General features: G+C 31.4%; 1 protein-coding gene and 1 long non-coding RNA gene across 3 annotated transcripts in view; one reads left to right on the top strand and one right to left on the bottom strand.

Annotated features, from left to right (window-relative positions):
• Positions 1-1,760: 1,760 nt before the first annotated feature.
• Positions 1,761-15,621, bottom strand: LOC136982605 (uncharacterized). The gene is made up of 3 exons (XR_010881906.1): positions 15,527-15,621; positions 12,755-12,869; positions 1,761-1,833 (listed from the first exon to the last, which is right to left on the bottom strand). It is a non-coding gene; the product is annotated as an uncharacterized lncRNA (long non-coding RNA).
• Positions 8,372-15,694, top strand: part of LOC136982593 (leupaxin-like) — a 40,364-nt gene continuing 33,041 nt past the window's right edge. Inside the window, exon 1 of one of the 2 annotated variants that reach the window (XM_067279129.1) lies at positions 8,372-8,666. In XM_067279129.1, the coding sequence (XP_067135230.1) occupies positions 8,654-8,666 (13 nt within the window). In that variant the 5' untranslated portion in view covers positions 8,372-8,653. Of the gene's footprint in view, positions 8,667-13,940; positions 13,964-15,694 lie in introns of those variants that run through there. The other variant, XM_067279131.1, reaches the window with a different exon arrangement.

Below are 15,694 nucleotides of genomic sequence, written 5' to 3'. Positions count from 1 at the left end.
CATTTTACAATACAGTAGTTAAGATACAAAAAGTTGTTAATAAAATATGATAACAGATGGCGCCACCAAATGTCGCCGGGAAAGTTAAGCAACCGTTACTGGAATTTTAGTACTTTAATTTCTTTTTCCTTTTCTTAGTATTGTATTTTTACGGCGGTTTATTATTAAGGTGACCGTTATTGCTTTACAAACATCGCCGGCGTAATACGAATAAATAAATAAAACAAATATTTTAAAAGAAAATAGAATTTTTAAGTGAATTGGAATCGGAAGGCAAAGCTAAAATATAACATTAAATAATCCTGTAAAATAAATTATTTCATATTATATTTCTTTAATTCAATTATTTATTAAATTATTTTCTCGAATTACCTGGATTAAAAAAATATATACGAGGTATAAAATATTTTTTCGTCTCTTTATTTATGTTCAAGTAAACAAAATTAATTTAAAATGTCTCTTAAAATTAATGAAGTAAAACTTTTGAATAATATATCTATTTTTGTGCCAATTAACAAATTATTTTTAATATAATTTGTTTTATTATAAAATGCGATACGTTCTTTTGTTAAAAATAATACGTTTGATACGTTATACAAATCATATAATTGTATATATCTGAGTCATTTTACTATAAAACGTGGAAAATCTCTATCGATTTAAGTTACTTTAGAGAATTTTACAAAATTAAAGACACAATTTTTTTATTTCCGGATTGAAAAATTACACGTAAAACTAATCTATAATTCATTTTCGACAGTTTACAACTTGAATTTTAAGTAAATCGTTTTATTTTTGATGAATTTCTCAATTTATTTTTTATTAATTGAAGCTCGGATACTATACAGTATTAAATCTTAATCGATCTTCCGCTCAAATGGCGCTTTATTATCTTAAACAAATAGGAATTATAATTACAAAATAAGAATCTGCGATAGTGAATTCGTCTTTAGACGTTTGTCGTTTGAGCAACGTTATTGTTTCTTCACGAAAAAGCAATTTTTTTAAAGCAATATTCATAAAAGAATTCATAGTTTTTGGGTTGCAATTTGAAAAAAATTCTACTGTCTATCCTCCCTTAATCTCAATAATGGTGTTAGATAGACAAAAGACAAGACCAGATATGGAAACCTTGGGGGTAAGAGGCCCCGATTAACTATATACGAATTTCCGATACAAACCGGAAATCACGTTATTTCAATTCAAAAATTTTTCCCAGAACCGAGTAAGATACATGACTAACACGACTTCGGTGTTAACACCATCTTAGTGTGTTTTTAGTGTCAATTCCAAGAATGCGATTTTTACTTTAAAGAAATGCCCCTTTTAATTTTTTAAATAAAACAAACTGTTCGAACTGAAGTATTATTCCTGTTATTTTAACTCATTCCTAAAATAGTCAAACCTGTAACGTTACAGACTGCGTACACAAATCTTGCAATATTTGATACACAAACGAGCAATTATTTATTGTGACAACATCAAAACGCCGGGCTGCAATTTTTCGTTCTACTGCAGTTAAGTACAGTAGTGTCTTGCCCTTGTACAGTACGTCGTACTTTTCCTGTTGACTTTTCTTGAGTATGGAAAAGGAATAAGGGAATCTTGATACATGCGGATCATCTGTCAAAGGGATGAGTGTCTCTGGGAAGGATTTCTATGAGAAAGCGAAGAAAGACGTTCCTCGGGAGGATTTCTATGAGAATTTGGCTTCCGTTTAGGCGTTAAACACGCGAGGAAAATCCAGAAAATTCCCTTTGGTTAGACACGAATTCGCCACGGTTCGTGTCTTGATCAGATTTACGTTTTTCTCCGAATAATTCAAATTTCTTTCTAAAAACAAATTAATCCCAAATTAGTTACAATAAAAACTGCTATTTGTTCTCTAAACGAATAAAATATTCAGATTTAAAAATTATTTTTAAATTAATAGCAGATTTTTCTACAAAAAAAAAAACAAAATGCATTTAAAATATCGACTTCGATCGATATGTTAAGTGGAATCGATGGAAATTTCATGAATAAAATTAAAGATTTTTTAATTATTATTTAACTAAAATATTTAAATAATTAATCGATATTTTTTCTTAATATTTTAAAATTGCAGATAGATAAATTTATCAATATTACTAATCCAAATTTTTCTTAATGTAAGACATTAGACGGCCGGCTGGCCGAGCAGTTAAGATTGCAGCCTACCGTTCTGGGGGACCGGGATCGAATCCGAACTGGTCGAAAAGCCCCAGGAATTTTCTGGAGAATGCTCGGTTTCGATGTATCGCCTCATGTCCCTCAATAGCTATTGTGTACTTAGCCGAATCCATAATGGGCATATTAAAAAGGTTTTCTTAAAGGCCGAGATTAAAGTAAAACGTAAATAATTTATTATTATATATATAACACTATATACAATCTGTTTTTTATTAAGAAAAGTTTTTTAGAAAAAACTCTTAGGAATTTAAGATATTTTCGAAACAATCGATCATTTGATTCCTACGCGCGCAGCATTATTTAATTAAATACATATTTAAATTTGTATTGTACTTTGTGTAATATCGATTTAAATTAACATCGTGTATAGTATTATGTGGTAGAGCGATGGAAAGAAAGAGCAGCCGCAGTAGATTCTGAATATACATTAATTTGTATTACAATAAATGTGCATAAATTATTAAAATTATTCTGAAATAAATATAATGTGTGCAATTAACGATAATATACGTTGTTAAATTAGCATCGCATGCAACAAAGCGTGCAGTTCAGCTACCAAATATGTCATTAAATTTGTTTGTTTGATGAATTAACTTTATAAATAATCAATGTTTACACAAAATAAAAATCTTTTGTTTCTCTTCGATCTCTTTCTTACAGGCAGGGACGACCAGAAAGAGAAAAACAAGAGAATTGCCCCGGGGCCCCATAAAATATTTTTTCGTTTACTTTCTTACTGTAATATAGTAATGGAATTTCATTTGCTATAAGAGTCCCAATATGTATTTTGCCCCAGTCTTCTTTACTATCCGGGCGTCTTTGCTTATAGGAAAATTGACATGCATTAATATAATTACAACAAGAGGTCGAAATGATGTCGGAATTTCTTATCGTTGCGTAATCTGTTTCTTATGCATTTATAATTAACCCGTAATCGAATATTCCTAGTTAAGAAATTAACTGAACCTCTTACGTTACAGATAAACCTCGCCATTTTTCGGAGTCGAATATCCTCGTATCCGATTACAGTAACCGTCGGTCGTAAATATTATAACTTTACACTACGTAATACAGATGAACGCTGAGGGAAAATCGTTCGCAATTTACGTACATCTTTACGCGTTAGTATTTCAGAAACAGAAATAAGAATGGTTAAAACCTCTCTCCATTCGCGCAATCGTATCCGAACTCTATTTGAATGGTTTAGAAAATAAGTTGCAGAAGCGAAAGATTACATTGTTTCCGTAAGCTCTCGTAAATTTTTCCTACGATAATTCTTTTATGACGATGCCTACTGTATATTATCAAAACCACCCAGTTATGGCTTTTATTTTCCTCAGTTTCTGCTGGAGAAAGTACGATACATTTTGCTTTATAACCAAACATAGAATAATGTAGTTAATACAACACAACATTTATAATTACGGACAGCTAAACAGAATTCCTATTTTCTTAAATAACAAAAAGTTTGATGTGACAATACCTGTGTAATACGTATTAAATTTCAACGCGGTTGTCAGAATTGCATTTGTCTTTGTTGATTATACTATGATCTGTCATCGTGTTTTTCCTCGTCCAGTCCGATATAGGCGTCTTACCTTTCTGATTCTAGCAACTGCCTCCTTTTTTCCTGCCCTCACCACGTAAACAAACAATAATATCGTTTTTACTGTGGCCGAGGGCATTTTTTAACTTTTTCCGCCCTGTAGGCACTAAGAGAATCTCTTTTTTTAACAAGCCCATTATGAGTTCGGTCAGGCCCGCAATGGGGTGGCCGGGTGCTGAGGGACGGGGCCCGACGTATTTTTTCGACCCGTTCGGATGCGACCCCGGGTCTCCCAGAGCGGCAGCCTGTTACTTGACCGCTCGGCCATCCGGCCGTCAAGGCCGAGGACATTAGACAGTCCACGGTGTAAAAGAAGTCTTTGATTTGATGTTCGGGAATTTTCACCCGGACATCTCGAATCCATTTCACAATTTTTACTAGAGGAGAAACATTCTTCATTTTTTCTTGGCTCTGCCAAAAGAGAGAGGAGGAGAAGAAAGGATCGGTTGAAGGAAATTTGGATAGAGATCTAAACGATTTAAGACGAACTTTCTAATAATTGTCAAAGTAATAACGTAACTGTCGAAACAAGATGGCGACAAAAGTCAGTGTAGTTTGACGGATGCGCCATGTGCATTTATGAGCCTACAGACTAACTACTTTCTTAAACATTAGTTTCATGTCTCACAGTGAATCGTTGATTGACTCTCTAATTCTGTGGTCTAGAATTGTTTGATATAGACTGATACAAAGTGGAGAACTTTCCGCTGAATGTGTGCAAGTATATAGACGAAGTATTTGACAGCCGGATGTCCGAAAGGTCAAGGTGGTAGCCAACCGCTCTGGGGGATTTGGGATCGAATCCGAACGAATCGGAAAAATCTCCAGGAGTTTTTCGGGGGGTGGTCCGACCGGATATGTCGGCACCCGGCAGCCCATTGTGGGCCTGGCCGAACCCATAATGAGTTTACTAAATAAGGCCCTCTTAGTGCCCACAGGGCGGAAAGAGTAAAAAGAAAGTATACAGACAGATCTAAGACTAAGAAGTAAAGTACATCTAGTAGTTTACAGTTTAAAACAATTTCGAAATTATCTTTGTTACATATTCATTGTTGATGCAATTGTTGAAATTTCGCCGTAATATTGTAAAACATTTTCCTGTGAGTAACGAAACATTTGTTTGTTTAGTTATGGCAACGAAACACTCGGGGATCTGCCTAGGGTTCCGGAATGCCTGTTCAAGGAAAACTGGCCCCTAATTAAACGTTGTAGACACGGAGAAAACCCAGAAAATTCCACGTGGCCAGCCCGTCCGAGCGAGGTGCGAACCCACAATAGAACTCCCAGTATTCAGGGAACGAAGACCGGTTGGCCACTGGTGTGATTAACGAAACATTTTCAGGAAAACCTTTGGAAGAATACAAAGAAATATATTTAAATTAAATAACAAGCTTCGAATTATTTTAAATGTGCATAAATTAAGCTTACAATTATCTACGCGTTATCCATTTTGGTATTATTCAATTAATTTTAAAATTTGAAATAATCTTGAAAATTTTTACGTCGTCATTAAAGTTAAGTATGTTTAATTAAGTATGGTTAAGTATGGAATCAACCTGAAAAATGATATTTTTTATCTTTTGTTCCAGATTGCTCATTGGGTACTTGAAGCACATGCCTAAATACTGTACCGCGAGTCTCGGGGACTCAAAATTGAAAAAAGTAAAGCAATTTTACCGTTTAAATTGTATATCATAATTTATAAATAATTTTATAGCTACAATTAGATGTTATTAGTTTATCATGTCGGAAAAAATATATACAGAGGGCAACAGTGGCGTGCCGTGACATTTGATGATAGGGAAGCTGGGTTTCTGTAAGAAGCCGACTTCCAGGGGCAATCAGTTAATTGCGTGTCAGTGATGGTCTAGGGTCCATTCGTACGTGCGTGGTGGCGGAGGAGAAAAAGACGATAAGTATCTGATAAAAACCGTTTATTTTAACATAAAATAAACATACACTATGTACAAAATAGTTTGTTTTAGGACAATCAGCTGGTCCGACGTCCTGGGCGTCGATGTGGTTCTTTGATGGTCGATCGAAGGTGGCCTCGGAACAGTGGCGTTGACAAGTATGTAGGGCACGGGAAAACTTCGTCTTTTGGCGTCGGAGACACGGTCTAAGTCCGAAATGGCACGGGTTACAGGTTAGCACAATAGATGAGAAACTGCTTATTTTTTTTTTTTTTTTGCGCGTTGATACACGGCGTTTTGGTTATTCGGAACGTTAACCGAGTGCGAGGTGTCCTCGATTGTCGGGGATTATATCAATCTCCGTTCTTTCTTTCGTCCATTTTGATTGGTCGTTCTTCCTCAATCATGCTTCCCGAGTGACTGGTCCCTCGATACTAAGCGTAACGAGACCTTGACCTGGAGCGCGAGAAAGGTCAAAATCGAAGACGAATTCGATCTTCCACCGATCAAATCCTTCTGCGATTTATAATTTCTGTCTCGCAGTTCGATATATCTAAACATTGGGTGTCCGACTACAAATGATTTTTTTCTGTTTTTTTTAACTAATAAATTTTTTTCTAAATTAACCGATTTTTCGCATCTTTCGTGACGGTTTGGACCTGTCCGGAACCTCACATTTCCATAAAAAATTTTAACAAATACTGTACTGGAAATGACAAAAATAAACAATTTATGTATTTTAGTTCTAAAATACAAATAATACATACATAATACGAATTAATACGATACAAACAATGATAGAAAAACTTGCTTTTTTAATTTTTTATAAACTAACTGTATTCGGCGATTTTTTCCGCAACGTCGTTAATTACTATATCATAAAATTCGCTGGTCTTCGACTCCGTCAACGTATTTGAAAGCTCTTTTTTCTGTCGAAAGCAACGCTAGCGACGCTTTCGCCCTGGAAGCTGTCCCGTATTCGAAGATACAGCGCTTCCATTGGGAATAGTCATACACGAATTTAGATTCGAATATATAATAGCCATCTTATCGTTGTTTTTCACATATAATTTATTACAGATTTTTATATGAAATCTGTAATAGAATACATAATGCAGTTATACTAAAATATTAATTTTAAGTAATTCAAAGTACGTTCAAATATGAAAATAATCGCGCAATATGTATTTATATTTTAGAAAATACAAGGGAAGCGGCGCTTCCACAGCTTCCAATGACGGCACGCCACTGGAGGGCACGAAGCTTCTGTGTCTAGAAGCCCCAGAAGACTTTAATCTACCTGGACTCCTGTAAATTGTATTTTAGATGGTGTGATCCAAATGTAATAGGACCGACTAGCACGAGTAGAGAGCGGGATCGTAACTTTGATACTTATGAGATTTGTGACGAGTGGTATAACTGCATACTAAAATAAAGTAAAATCTTATAATTAACAAGTACTTTCCTTTTAATACAAGACTTTTTCAAATGAACATTATAGAATATATCTTTGAATATTTCAGTCTATTCCTACAAGTATTCAAGGATGGATCATCCATGAAATATGCCGCTAGAGAAAAAATTATTTAAATGTATTCCATAAATCTTATTTTTTAAATAAAACATAAAAATCCTTTTGAAAATGAAACATTGTATGATAAATTATACACTAAACAAGTTTTTAAATGAATGTATTTATAATTTCTATTTAATTTATAATTATTCAAGATATAATTTACAAACTATCGCTCGTGTGTTGGTATGGCATATTGTAAGACCAGCAGCAGGAGTCGGGTTCGATTCCCGTCGTCATTTTTTTTCTCTTGATCAAGTCGTTACTCTTTGTAAGCGTGAGAAAATTATGGACGGAAAATTCAAGGAATTTTTTTCAAAATTAATAATATTAGTTTTATTACGTGGCATTCGGTGAAGTATGTATTCATTCATTTGATTCATATATAAAGCTAAAATTTATATATATAAGTTACAGATTTTTACATTTATCAGCAGATAGATATGTAAATCAATAAACAACAAATATACAGGTTTGTTAAGTATATTCAAATTAAAGATAATAATAATAAATAAAAACTAGTTAAAATCGTGTAGTATAAAATGTGGCAATCATAATTTTAATTGTATTTTTGATAATAATATTACCATCTGGATTGAATGTAGACGTCGATTTTGTTTTAATTAACAACAATAGTTTCCTAGAAAGAAAAAAAAAATTATTTATGTATAAATTCATGGAATTTTGCCAATGTTAAATATTATACATCCGAGTTTTGATAAGTATATAGGCGGACGGTGGCTTTATTTCTTTATTTTAAGCCTATTTATGCGTTAAATTAAGCCCACACTCCCATGACATCATTGTTTTTAATTTTAAAAAATTAAAAATCGTTTGTCAAAAAATTTGAAGAGGAAAGAAACGTCTGTGGCATCAAATTCATTTTAGGTTCAATTAGGATATTTGAATTTAAGTTAAACAGATTCCGAAACAATTAAATTATAAATTATATTTTAAATTAATTCAAAATTATTATATTAAAATTTATAAAGCAAAAAAATATATTATAAAATATTTAATAAAATTAGAATATTTGAATTAAGATTTTATTCACTAGAGGTCGCTGTGGGACGGCCGATGAGTCAACAACAGGATTTACGAAGATATGAATGCAGTGAGGTAATATCCTCAAAATAAATATGTGAATCGTTCCGTACCGAACCATAAAATCTGCCAAAACGACATTCGGATCGTTTTGGAACTTGTCAAATTTGAAATCCGAAGAGGTTTAGGGCGTTTCTCGTCCGATACGGCGGCGGTGAATCTCCACAAGACGGTACAAGGAACCGGTTCCAATCAATCCGAACTTTCGGACCGATTAATTGACATCTGTCGAAATTATCAAGAAAGATGGAAGATTTAGGTAAAATATAGCTTATTTATCTCTTAAATACCTTAAAATACGATTACTTTCTTAATATTTATTACACGGGAATGTCGATGTGAACATTCCACGTGTAATTCCCGCTTTTCTTGTAATAAATTTGCAGCGAATACTCGAAAATATTAAGAAAATGGATTTCTATCATTTATACACCCACGTGTTTATAAACGAGATCTTAACGTTTGTCTATCACAATTAAAAATTGAAAAATATAATGATTAAATGAATTATTTTTGCTAAAATAAGAGTCGGCGGTGTTTAATTTGTCGAGAGACGAGAGGCCCAAAGTTACTGTAAACTGTTGACGGTACCTCCCTAGAGGTTGCTGCCAACCTATTTATCTTAGCATTTAGTATTTGCAGTAGGTGGAAAGAAAGAATTTGGTCTGGCTCAAAGGAATCTAAAGGTGAATAATTGTGATACTGTATGATATATAGCAGTCTTTCCAAACATAAAAACTTGAATGCAGTCTAATAATAATTTATAATTTATGTTGACTTAGAATAACTTAAGATTATTTTGCAAGTTGTAACCACTTTTAAAAAACACCATGAATTGAATATATTTATATTATTTTTAAATCTAGTTTGCTGGTAAATTTTATCCGTTTATTTTTAATTGTATTTAATAATGTATTTTTATTTTTTAAAAGTTATGCATATTTATTAATGGAAATAATATTAAGTATTGTTTAGATCGACTTATTGGTAAGAGTTTATTTTTGATTTGCTCGAAAGTTACGTCTGCGTACCCACGCCGGAAGAAAAGTTTCGAAATTATATATTAATAACTGCTTTCTTTCGTATTACCGAATAAATGATTAAATGTCTGAATATTTTATGTGAAACAAATATTGTTTCGAACTTTTGTAATTTGGTTCGGTTAGAGGAATAAAACATTTAACCTCGTGTAATTTATTTCCTACAAATATTAAAAAAATGGTAATACAGAAGTAATTTACATTTCTATATTTGTGTATTTGCTTTAAATTATCGACGTGTTTTTAATTTATACTTAGAAGATACCGAGTCGTATTTTTATTGAGATTTACTCGTCATTCTTGTTTTCGGGTTATATTTGCATTTCTAAATTCTTTAAATGTGATTAAATCGCATAAAATATCGATCAAAAGGAAATTGTACAAGTCGACAAATAATTATTAATTTGTTATAACTTCTATCAAAGATTTAAAAAATATTTTAACTTTATAATATATATTTAGCAATTCGAAGTAACTTTATTCTTTTTCCCTTACACATGTATATTAAGATTATTTTTAGAAAGAATTTCAAATCAATAAAAGTTCTATATTTAAGTGTTTATAAGTTGTAATAATGAATAAGTATTATAATTATATGATGCACATAAAATTTTGGATTTATTTTCAAGTGAGTTTAAATAATATATTTATTATTTTATCTAAAATTGAAGTTTAGTTTTGAATTTAAAATTTATCTTGTATACTAGTACTTTTTTATCAATTAACAGGACTTATACTGGAATTACGGATGCAGATATTTAGTCTTACAGATCAGAAAAAAAAAATACTAGTATACAAGATAAATTTTAAATGACGATAGAGGACACAAAGGCATAATAATGTAGTTTTGAATGCTTAAGATATTGAATGATATGTAGAGCTTTTTCCATTTAAATAAACTTTGTGTTATTTGGGCTATTCTATTATATATAGCAAACTCGGATAATAAATTCAAAATGCAACATGTACTCTATTATTAATTGTGTAAAGCGGTTAGTGTAAACTTGCATGAAGAAAAATTCTTTTATTAATTTATATTGTCTTGACTTAAATTGTTAGAATTTTACCATTATATTAATTGTTTAAATAAAATAATACTAATAAATAAATGTGATATAAATGCTGTATTCACCTCTGTCATGTTTAACTTGCTCAGTTATATTTTAGCTATTTGTTTAGGTTATTAAGAACCTAAACAAATAGCTAAAATATACCACTAATTAATTGTCCTAAATGCCAAAAACACTTGTGATTTGTAATAAATTTTGTATTCGATTGAAAAAGTTGTTGGACCGCGCACGCTTTTTTTTTAAATACGAATGTTATCTGTTTGTTATTCGCCAAAGACGACTTGGTGATGAATTATGCAATCTTTGTCTTTATTAATGAATATGTAACAAGATAGATCTGTTCTTGTCGTGATAAAATTCAAACTTTGAATTTTTTTTTGTGCGTATAAAATTAACTTATAATATTTCAGATTTTATCACTTAAAACTTTGAGTGTGAAAGTCTACTAATAATTTTTATGGCCGCGATGTCGATCGGTATCCCGTAACACTTCAAAGTGTATATTTAGCAATAAAAACGAGAGTTTTATATTTAAAAGCAATATATTAATTTGGTTAAGTAATATCGATAGCAATCTGTTTAGTGTCGGATGTTGTAGAAATGAAAGAATGCTTCAAATTAGATTGCAAATTATGTCCAAAAAAAGTAATCAAGGTTGATTATTGATATAAATTAATTAAAAAAAATGTATCAAATTTAGAAAATTATTCTTGTTTGCGTTAAATTTTAGATGATTTATAACTACCATCAAAAATATTTTAAAAGTGTAGTCATTTACAGTCAAGTGCAATTATAGTATCAATTGCTTAGTTATGTAATTTAATTTGATATTAATATCAACTAAAAAATGTCATTTCTTTTGTAAATATTTCTAAATGTACCACATTTATCAGACTTTTAATGTTTCTTTTAATAGTACATACAAAATTACTTTCTTTTTTATCCTTGCTCTATATATGTTATATCGAGTCAACTGTAATTTCGAGCGCACGGCTTATTAAGGAACTTAATAACGATATCGAGAAACTTTATTATCTAGGCCACCGAATGACCAAAGGAACTCTAATTAGAATAGAATAACAATGTAAAAGGGTAACATTTTTACATGGTAATTAAATTTCTGCCTAGTGAGCTGATGTTATCATTATTTTTAAACTATAAAGTGATAAAAATGTGTTGTTATTATGTGTAAAAATACAAGAGAGATAACAAGAATCTGCATAAATTTAAAAAAAATATGTAATAGCATCCATAAATTACATTGAAATTTTACAGTTTACTATATTTACTTAACTTTACACCAATAATGAATTTGATATTACATTATTGTAAAGTATATAACTTCTGTATGCACAAATGAACATTTTAAGGCAGCATAGGAAGTTGCAATATAAAATTAAAATGGAATCAATAAATTGATATATCTAAGTATAGTTATTAGCATCTTTACCATAACTTTACAAGTGTCTTACACTATGAGGCATTGTTAAAAAAGACAAAGATATATTTTAAAGAGTAAATCATAGATAATTTTTCTAAAATTACATAAATTTAATTAGAATTTCGAAAGTAAGAACAGAAATAAGTCATTTAAATTAAAGAATTATTATTCCGAATACCGTTTTGTGTGCCGAGATTTTCATCACAAACTATCGTTATACCATTCCGATTATACGGTATTATATAACTTAAATTTTAAACACACGTTTGATGGATGTCATGTAAATACATAACGACCAGAATTTCATTAGGAACGAATCAAGAAGAGGTAGACAATGTATAAAATTGGGAAAACCCCATATTTAGTAAAATCTCTTTTTTTATCTACTATATGAAATTGTTATCTTCTGATATTTTTATAATACAAGCAAGATAAAAAAAAATGTAATTGCAATAATATTTCATTTAAGAAATAGAAGAAAAAAAATTCATAAAATTATTTTATCTCAAAAAATAAAAAAATAATATTTTTATACATTTCGTATGTGGAAATTACAAGTTTTATAAAATTGGATTTTAATGTAGATGCAGAAGTAGAAAATAAAAATTTCATGTAGTTAGAATTTCCTGTCTGTAATGAAGTGTTAATTACTTTTCCTGCTTATTTAAAAATGGGTTGCATCCCTGTCTAAATTAATGTTTATATAATCAAAATTTAGTTCAGAGCAACAATAGATGCATCAACGTTTTTCTTTTTTTTTTTATATATTATAAAGAATATTTTTAATAATACTTACTTGAGTTTTGTTTTCTAGTTTCTTGTAAAAATAAAATATTCTTTTAGATACGAAAACAAGATGCCTTTTTTTGCATTCATTATTTCGTTAATATTTCATTTTCTCGAGAGCAAATCTGATTAAAATTTTAAAAGATAATAAATTTAACGTCGAAAATCTTATTTTTTTTCTTTTATACTTAAAATGTTAAAAAGTTTTATTTGTTTTAAAGAATAAATTACCGGATAAAACACCTAAGCAGGTTAAATAATGAATAAATGACGAGACTCCAAACATTATAAAATAGGAGAAGCTTATAAATAATTTTTTGCTGCTAAATTTAAAACGTTAAACCAATTTTTATTGGTAGCTTAGTCTGCTTCAGTTATAGGATTTTGTATTTTTTATATGTATGTATCTTATTGTTGGTAGTGGTCCAACATTTTCTCCACTCTCCCCTTCCCAATAAAACAAAAAAAAAGTGTAAAGGAAACAAACATTAAAAAAGTAAGTTATTTCCTTCTAATTTATAAAATTTCTAGAGGGGAAACAATTGTATTATTTTTAAGGAGGAGAAAATTGATAGTGTTCTGACATTTTAGTTAATAAATATCTCTACAAAATGGTTGCTGTGTTTACAGAGGCGCACTATTCCTATATCTGATTTCTTATCAGTAAGACAACTTTTTTTTATAGATTAAACGGCAGAGAATGTAATTCTTAAAATATTATTTTGTTAATTTACGATTTAAACTTTTTAAATCTGTTTTCAAAGAATTTGCAACCAGATGTTCATTTTTTCTAACGCATTGCAAATTCAATTTTTTTGGTTATACATTGGAAATAAAAGAAAAAACGTGATCTTAATTAATTATTCAACGTAGAACTTCAGTTCGAAGCCGTTTTGTTACTCAATTTAATCGTTTAAGCGATTCGAATCTCGCGTGTTTAGTTCCACTCGCGCATAACATAAGCCATGTTTAACCTTTTCAGAGATCAATTTTATCGCCTTGCACTCGCGAATACTTACTTCATTAGTCATAACAGTTTTACGAGTATTTAATATAACAAATTACGCAGATAACGGGCCATAAAGTCGCTTTTTATCACCGTCCGACATTGTCTCTTAAATGAAATCTAATGCTTGAAATGTGGTGACGTATCGGTTTCGCCATCGATACTAAAGTCCGTGCAGATGGGAAGATCCGTATTTGTTATTTTTAAAATTGCGTAAGCTATTTTTAATAATAATTCGTGTCGTACGAGGTTATCTTTGTTTCCGATGTATTTTGGCTCTTGTGCTTTGCCAAAAATCCAATTAACTAAATTGCGTTAATTGCGTAATGTAGTTTTCGTTGGGGATTTTTTTCGTTTTGTGTGTTTGTTTTTGGTGTGTTTTTTAACGCAAATTCCCATAAAATTTTACGAATTTTAAGTATGGAAAGTAGAAGAATTCGGTGTCATATTTGGATTTATTGACTGTGAGAGTGGAGTGTTTGTTTATAACTGTATTTCAGATTGGGAAATGCTTACTCATACCCTAAAAATAACTGCGTTGGTGTAATGCCACCTGGAATTTTATTTAGATTTGTCGTAATTGTTAACTATGTAATTTTTCTATATACCAGTAATTTAAAAAAAAAACCAGCTCTTCCACGTTGCGCAAATTACTCGAACGTCCTATTTAAGCGCGGGTAACTAACGCAACTCATTTAGTAAAATGCCTGCCGTGTTTTCCGGATTCGATTGTAATTCGTTTCATAAGCGATAAAGTTTTAAATTGCATCTTTAAAATATTTGCTACATGTTGCACAAGCGACGACGACTTTGAACTTTTGCTAAATGCTAAATAGGATAATGATATCGGCGACCTTGCGCAGCGTTTAGATTATTTTATGTAAAGAGAAATCGGCGTGTCAACGAGTGTTTATATGCTTTATTTACAACGGTTCTGTGAATTTACGACCGAGCAAATTGATACGGCCTACACGTCGTTCTAGAAAACGGTTTCGAGGAATACCCGCTGCTGGTTTTCTGTATTATGTCGTCTATACGGTCGAGGAGGTTAACGCTTGCATTTCTATGACGTAGTCGCGAACGGGACATCGACGAACGTAATAACTACTTTGGTAGAATTAAAGTAATTCCGATGCGTAGTATTAAGTTTCGTGTTTTTATACTGTTCCGTTAAGGAAAGCGCATAGTCGTTCGTTTCTCTTCTACGCTCCCGTGTAGAAAGGACCGAGCTCGAAACCCAGCGATGTGTTGTATATATTATAAAAAATTTAAAACACTCGAGCTACTTCGTTACCAACTTCAAACACGATTCGAAGAATCTCTTCGAGATGCTCTCGAAACCTTTATGTATTTAAGCTATGGCGCCAACCTTTCCAGTTCTAATTTTACTCGGCGGAAAGTATTAAACGATTCATAATAATACTTTACGAGCAATATAAACATGTCACAAATTGCAATAGGAGTATATTTTGTGAATCGTAAATGTTTTTTTTTTTTTTAAATCTCATTCGGGCTTCCGATCGGGTCTTGTACTTCACGGACGATTCCACTGGAGTAAGATTAGTTTTGAGTTTTGGCACGCCCGCTTGTTAAACTCTGCGGCTACCCACGTGGACGCTTATCCCGGTTTTCCCACGCTCCAACCTGTTACCTTAACATTGAGCACTTAGCCCATACACATTCTCCAACCTACGGTGGAAAAGTTACTAGGCCGTTATTGTTCGGAAATTTTGTTCTGGGCTAAAACTAATTTTAAAATAAAGTCAAATCACTTACGTTGTTTCGGGTGGTGCCGAATTTCGACGAATTAACTTTTAAATCGTACGTATTGATTCGAGTTGGGTTGCGATTATGCGATAACCTGCGCGGAGAGAGAGGTCACTGGGATGAGTACGGGACACGGAAGATAACCATCGCGTCCGATAGGACGATGCCAGAAATCGT

This window comes from Centruroides vittatus, unplaced genomic scaffold, assembly GCF_030686945.1.
Source record: "Centruroides vittatus isolate TY-2023 unplaced genomic scaffold, ASM3068694v2 contig_854, whole genome shotgun sequence".
Lineage (NCBI taxonomy): Eukaryota > Metazoa > Arthropoda > Arachnida > Scorpiones > Buthidae > Centruroides > Centruroides vittatus.
Note: the sequence above shows the minus strand (reverse complement) of the source record. Positions and strands in the feature narration are given on the sequence as shown.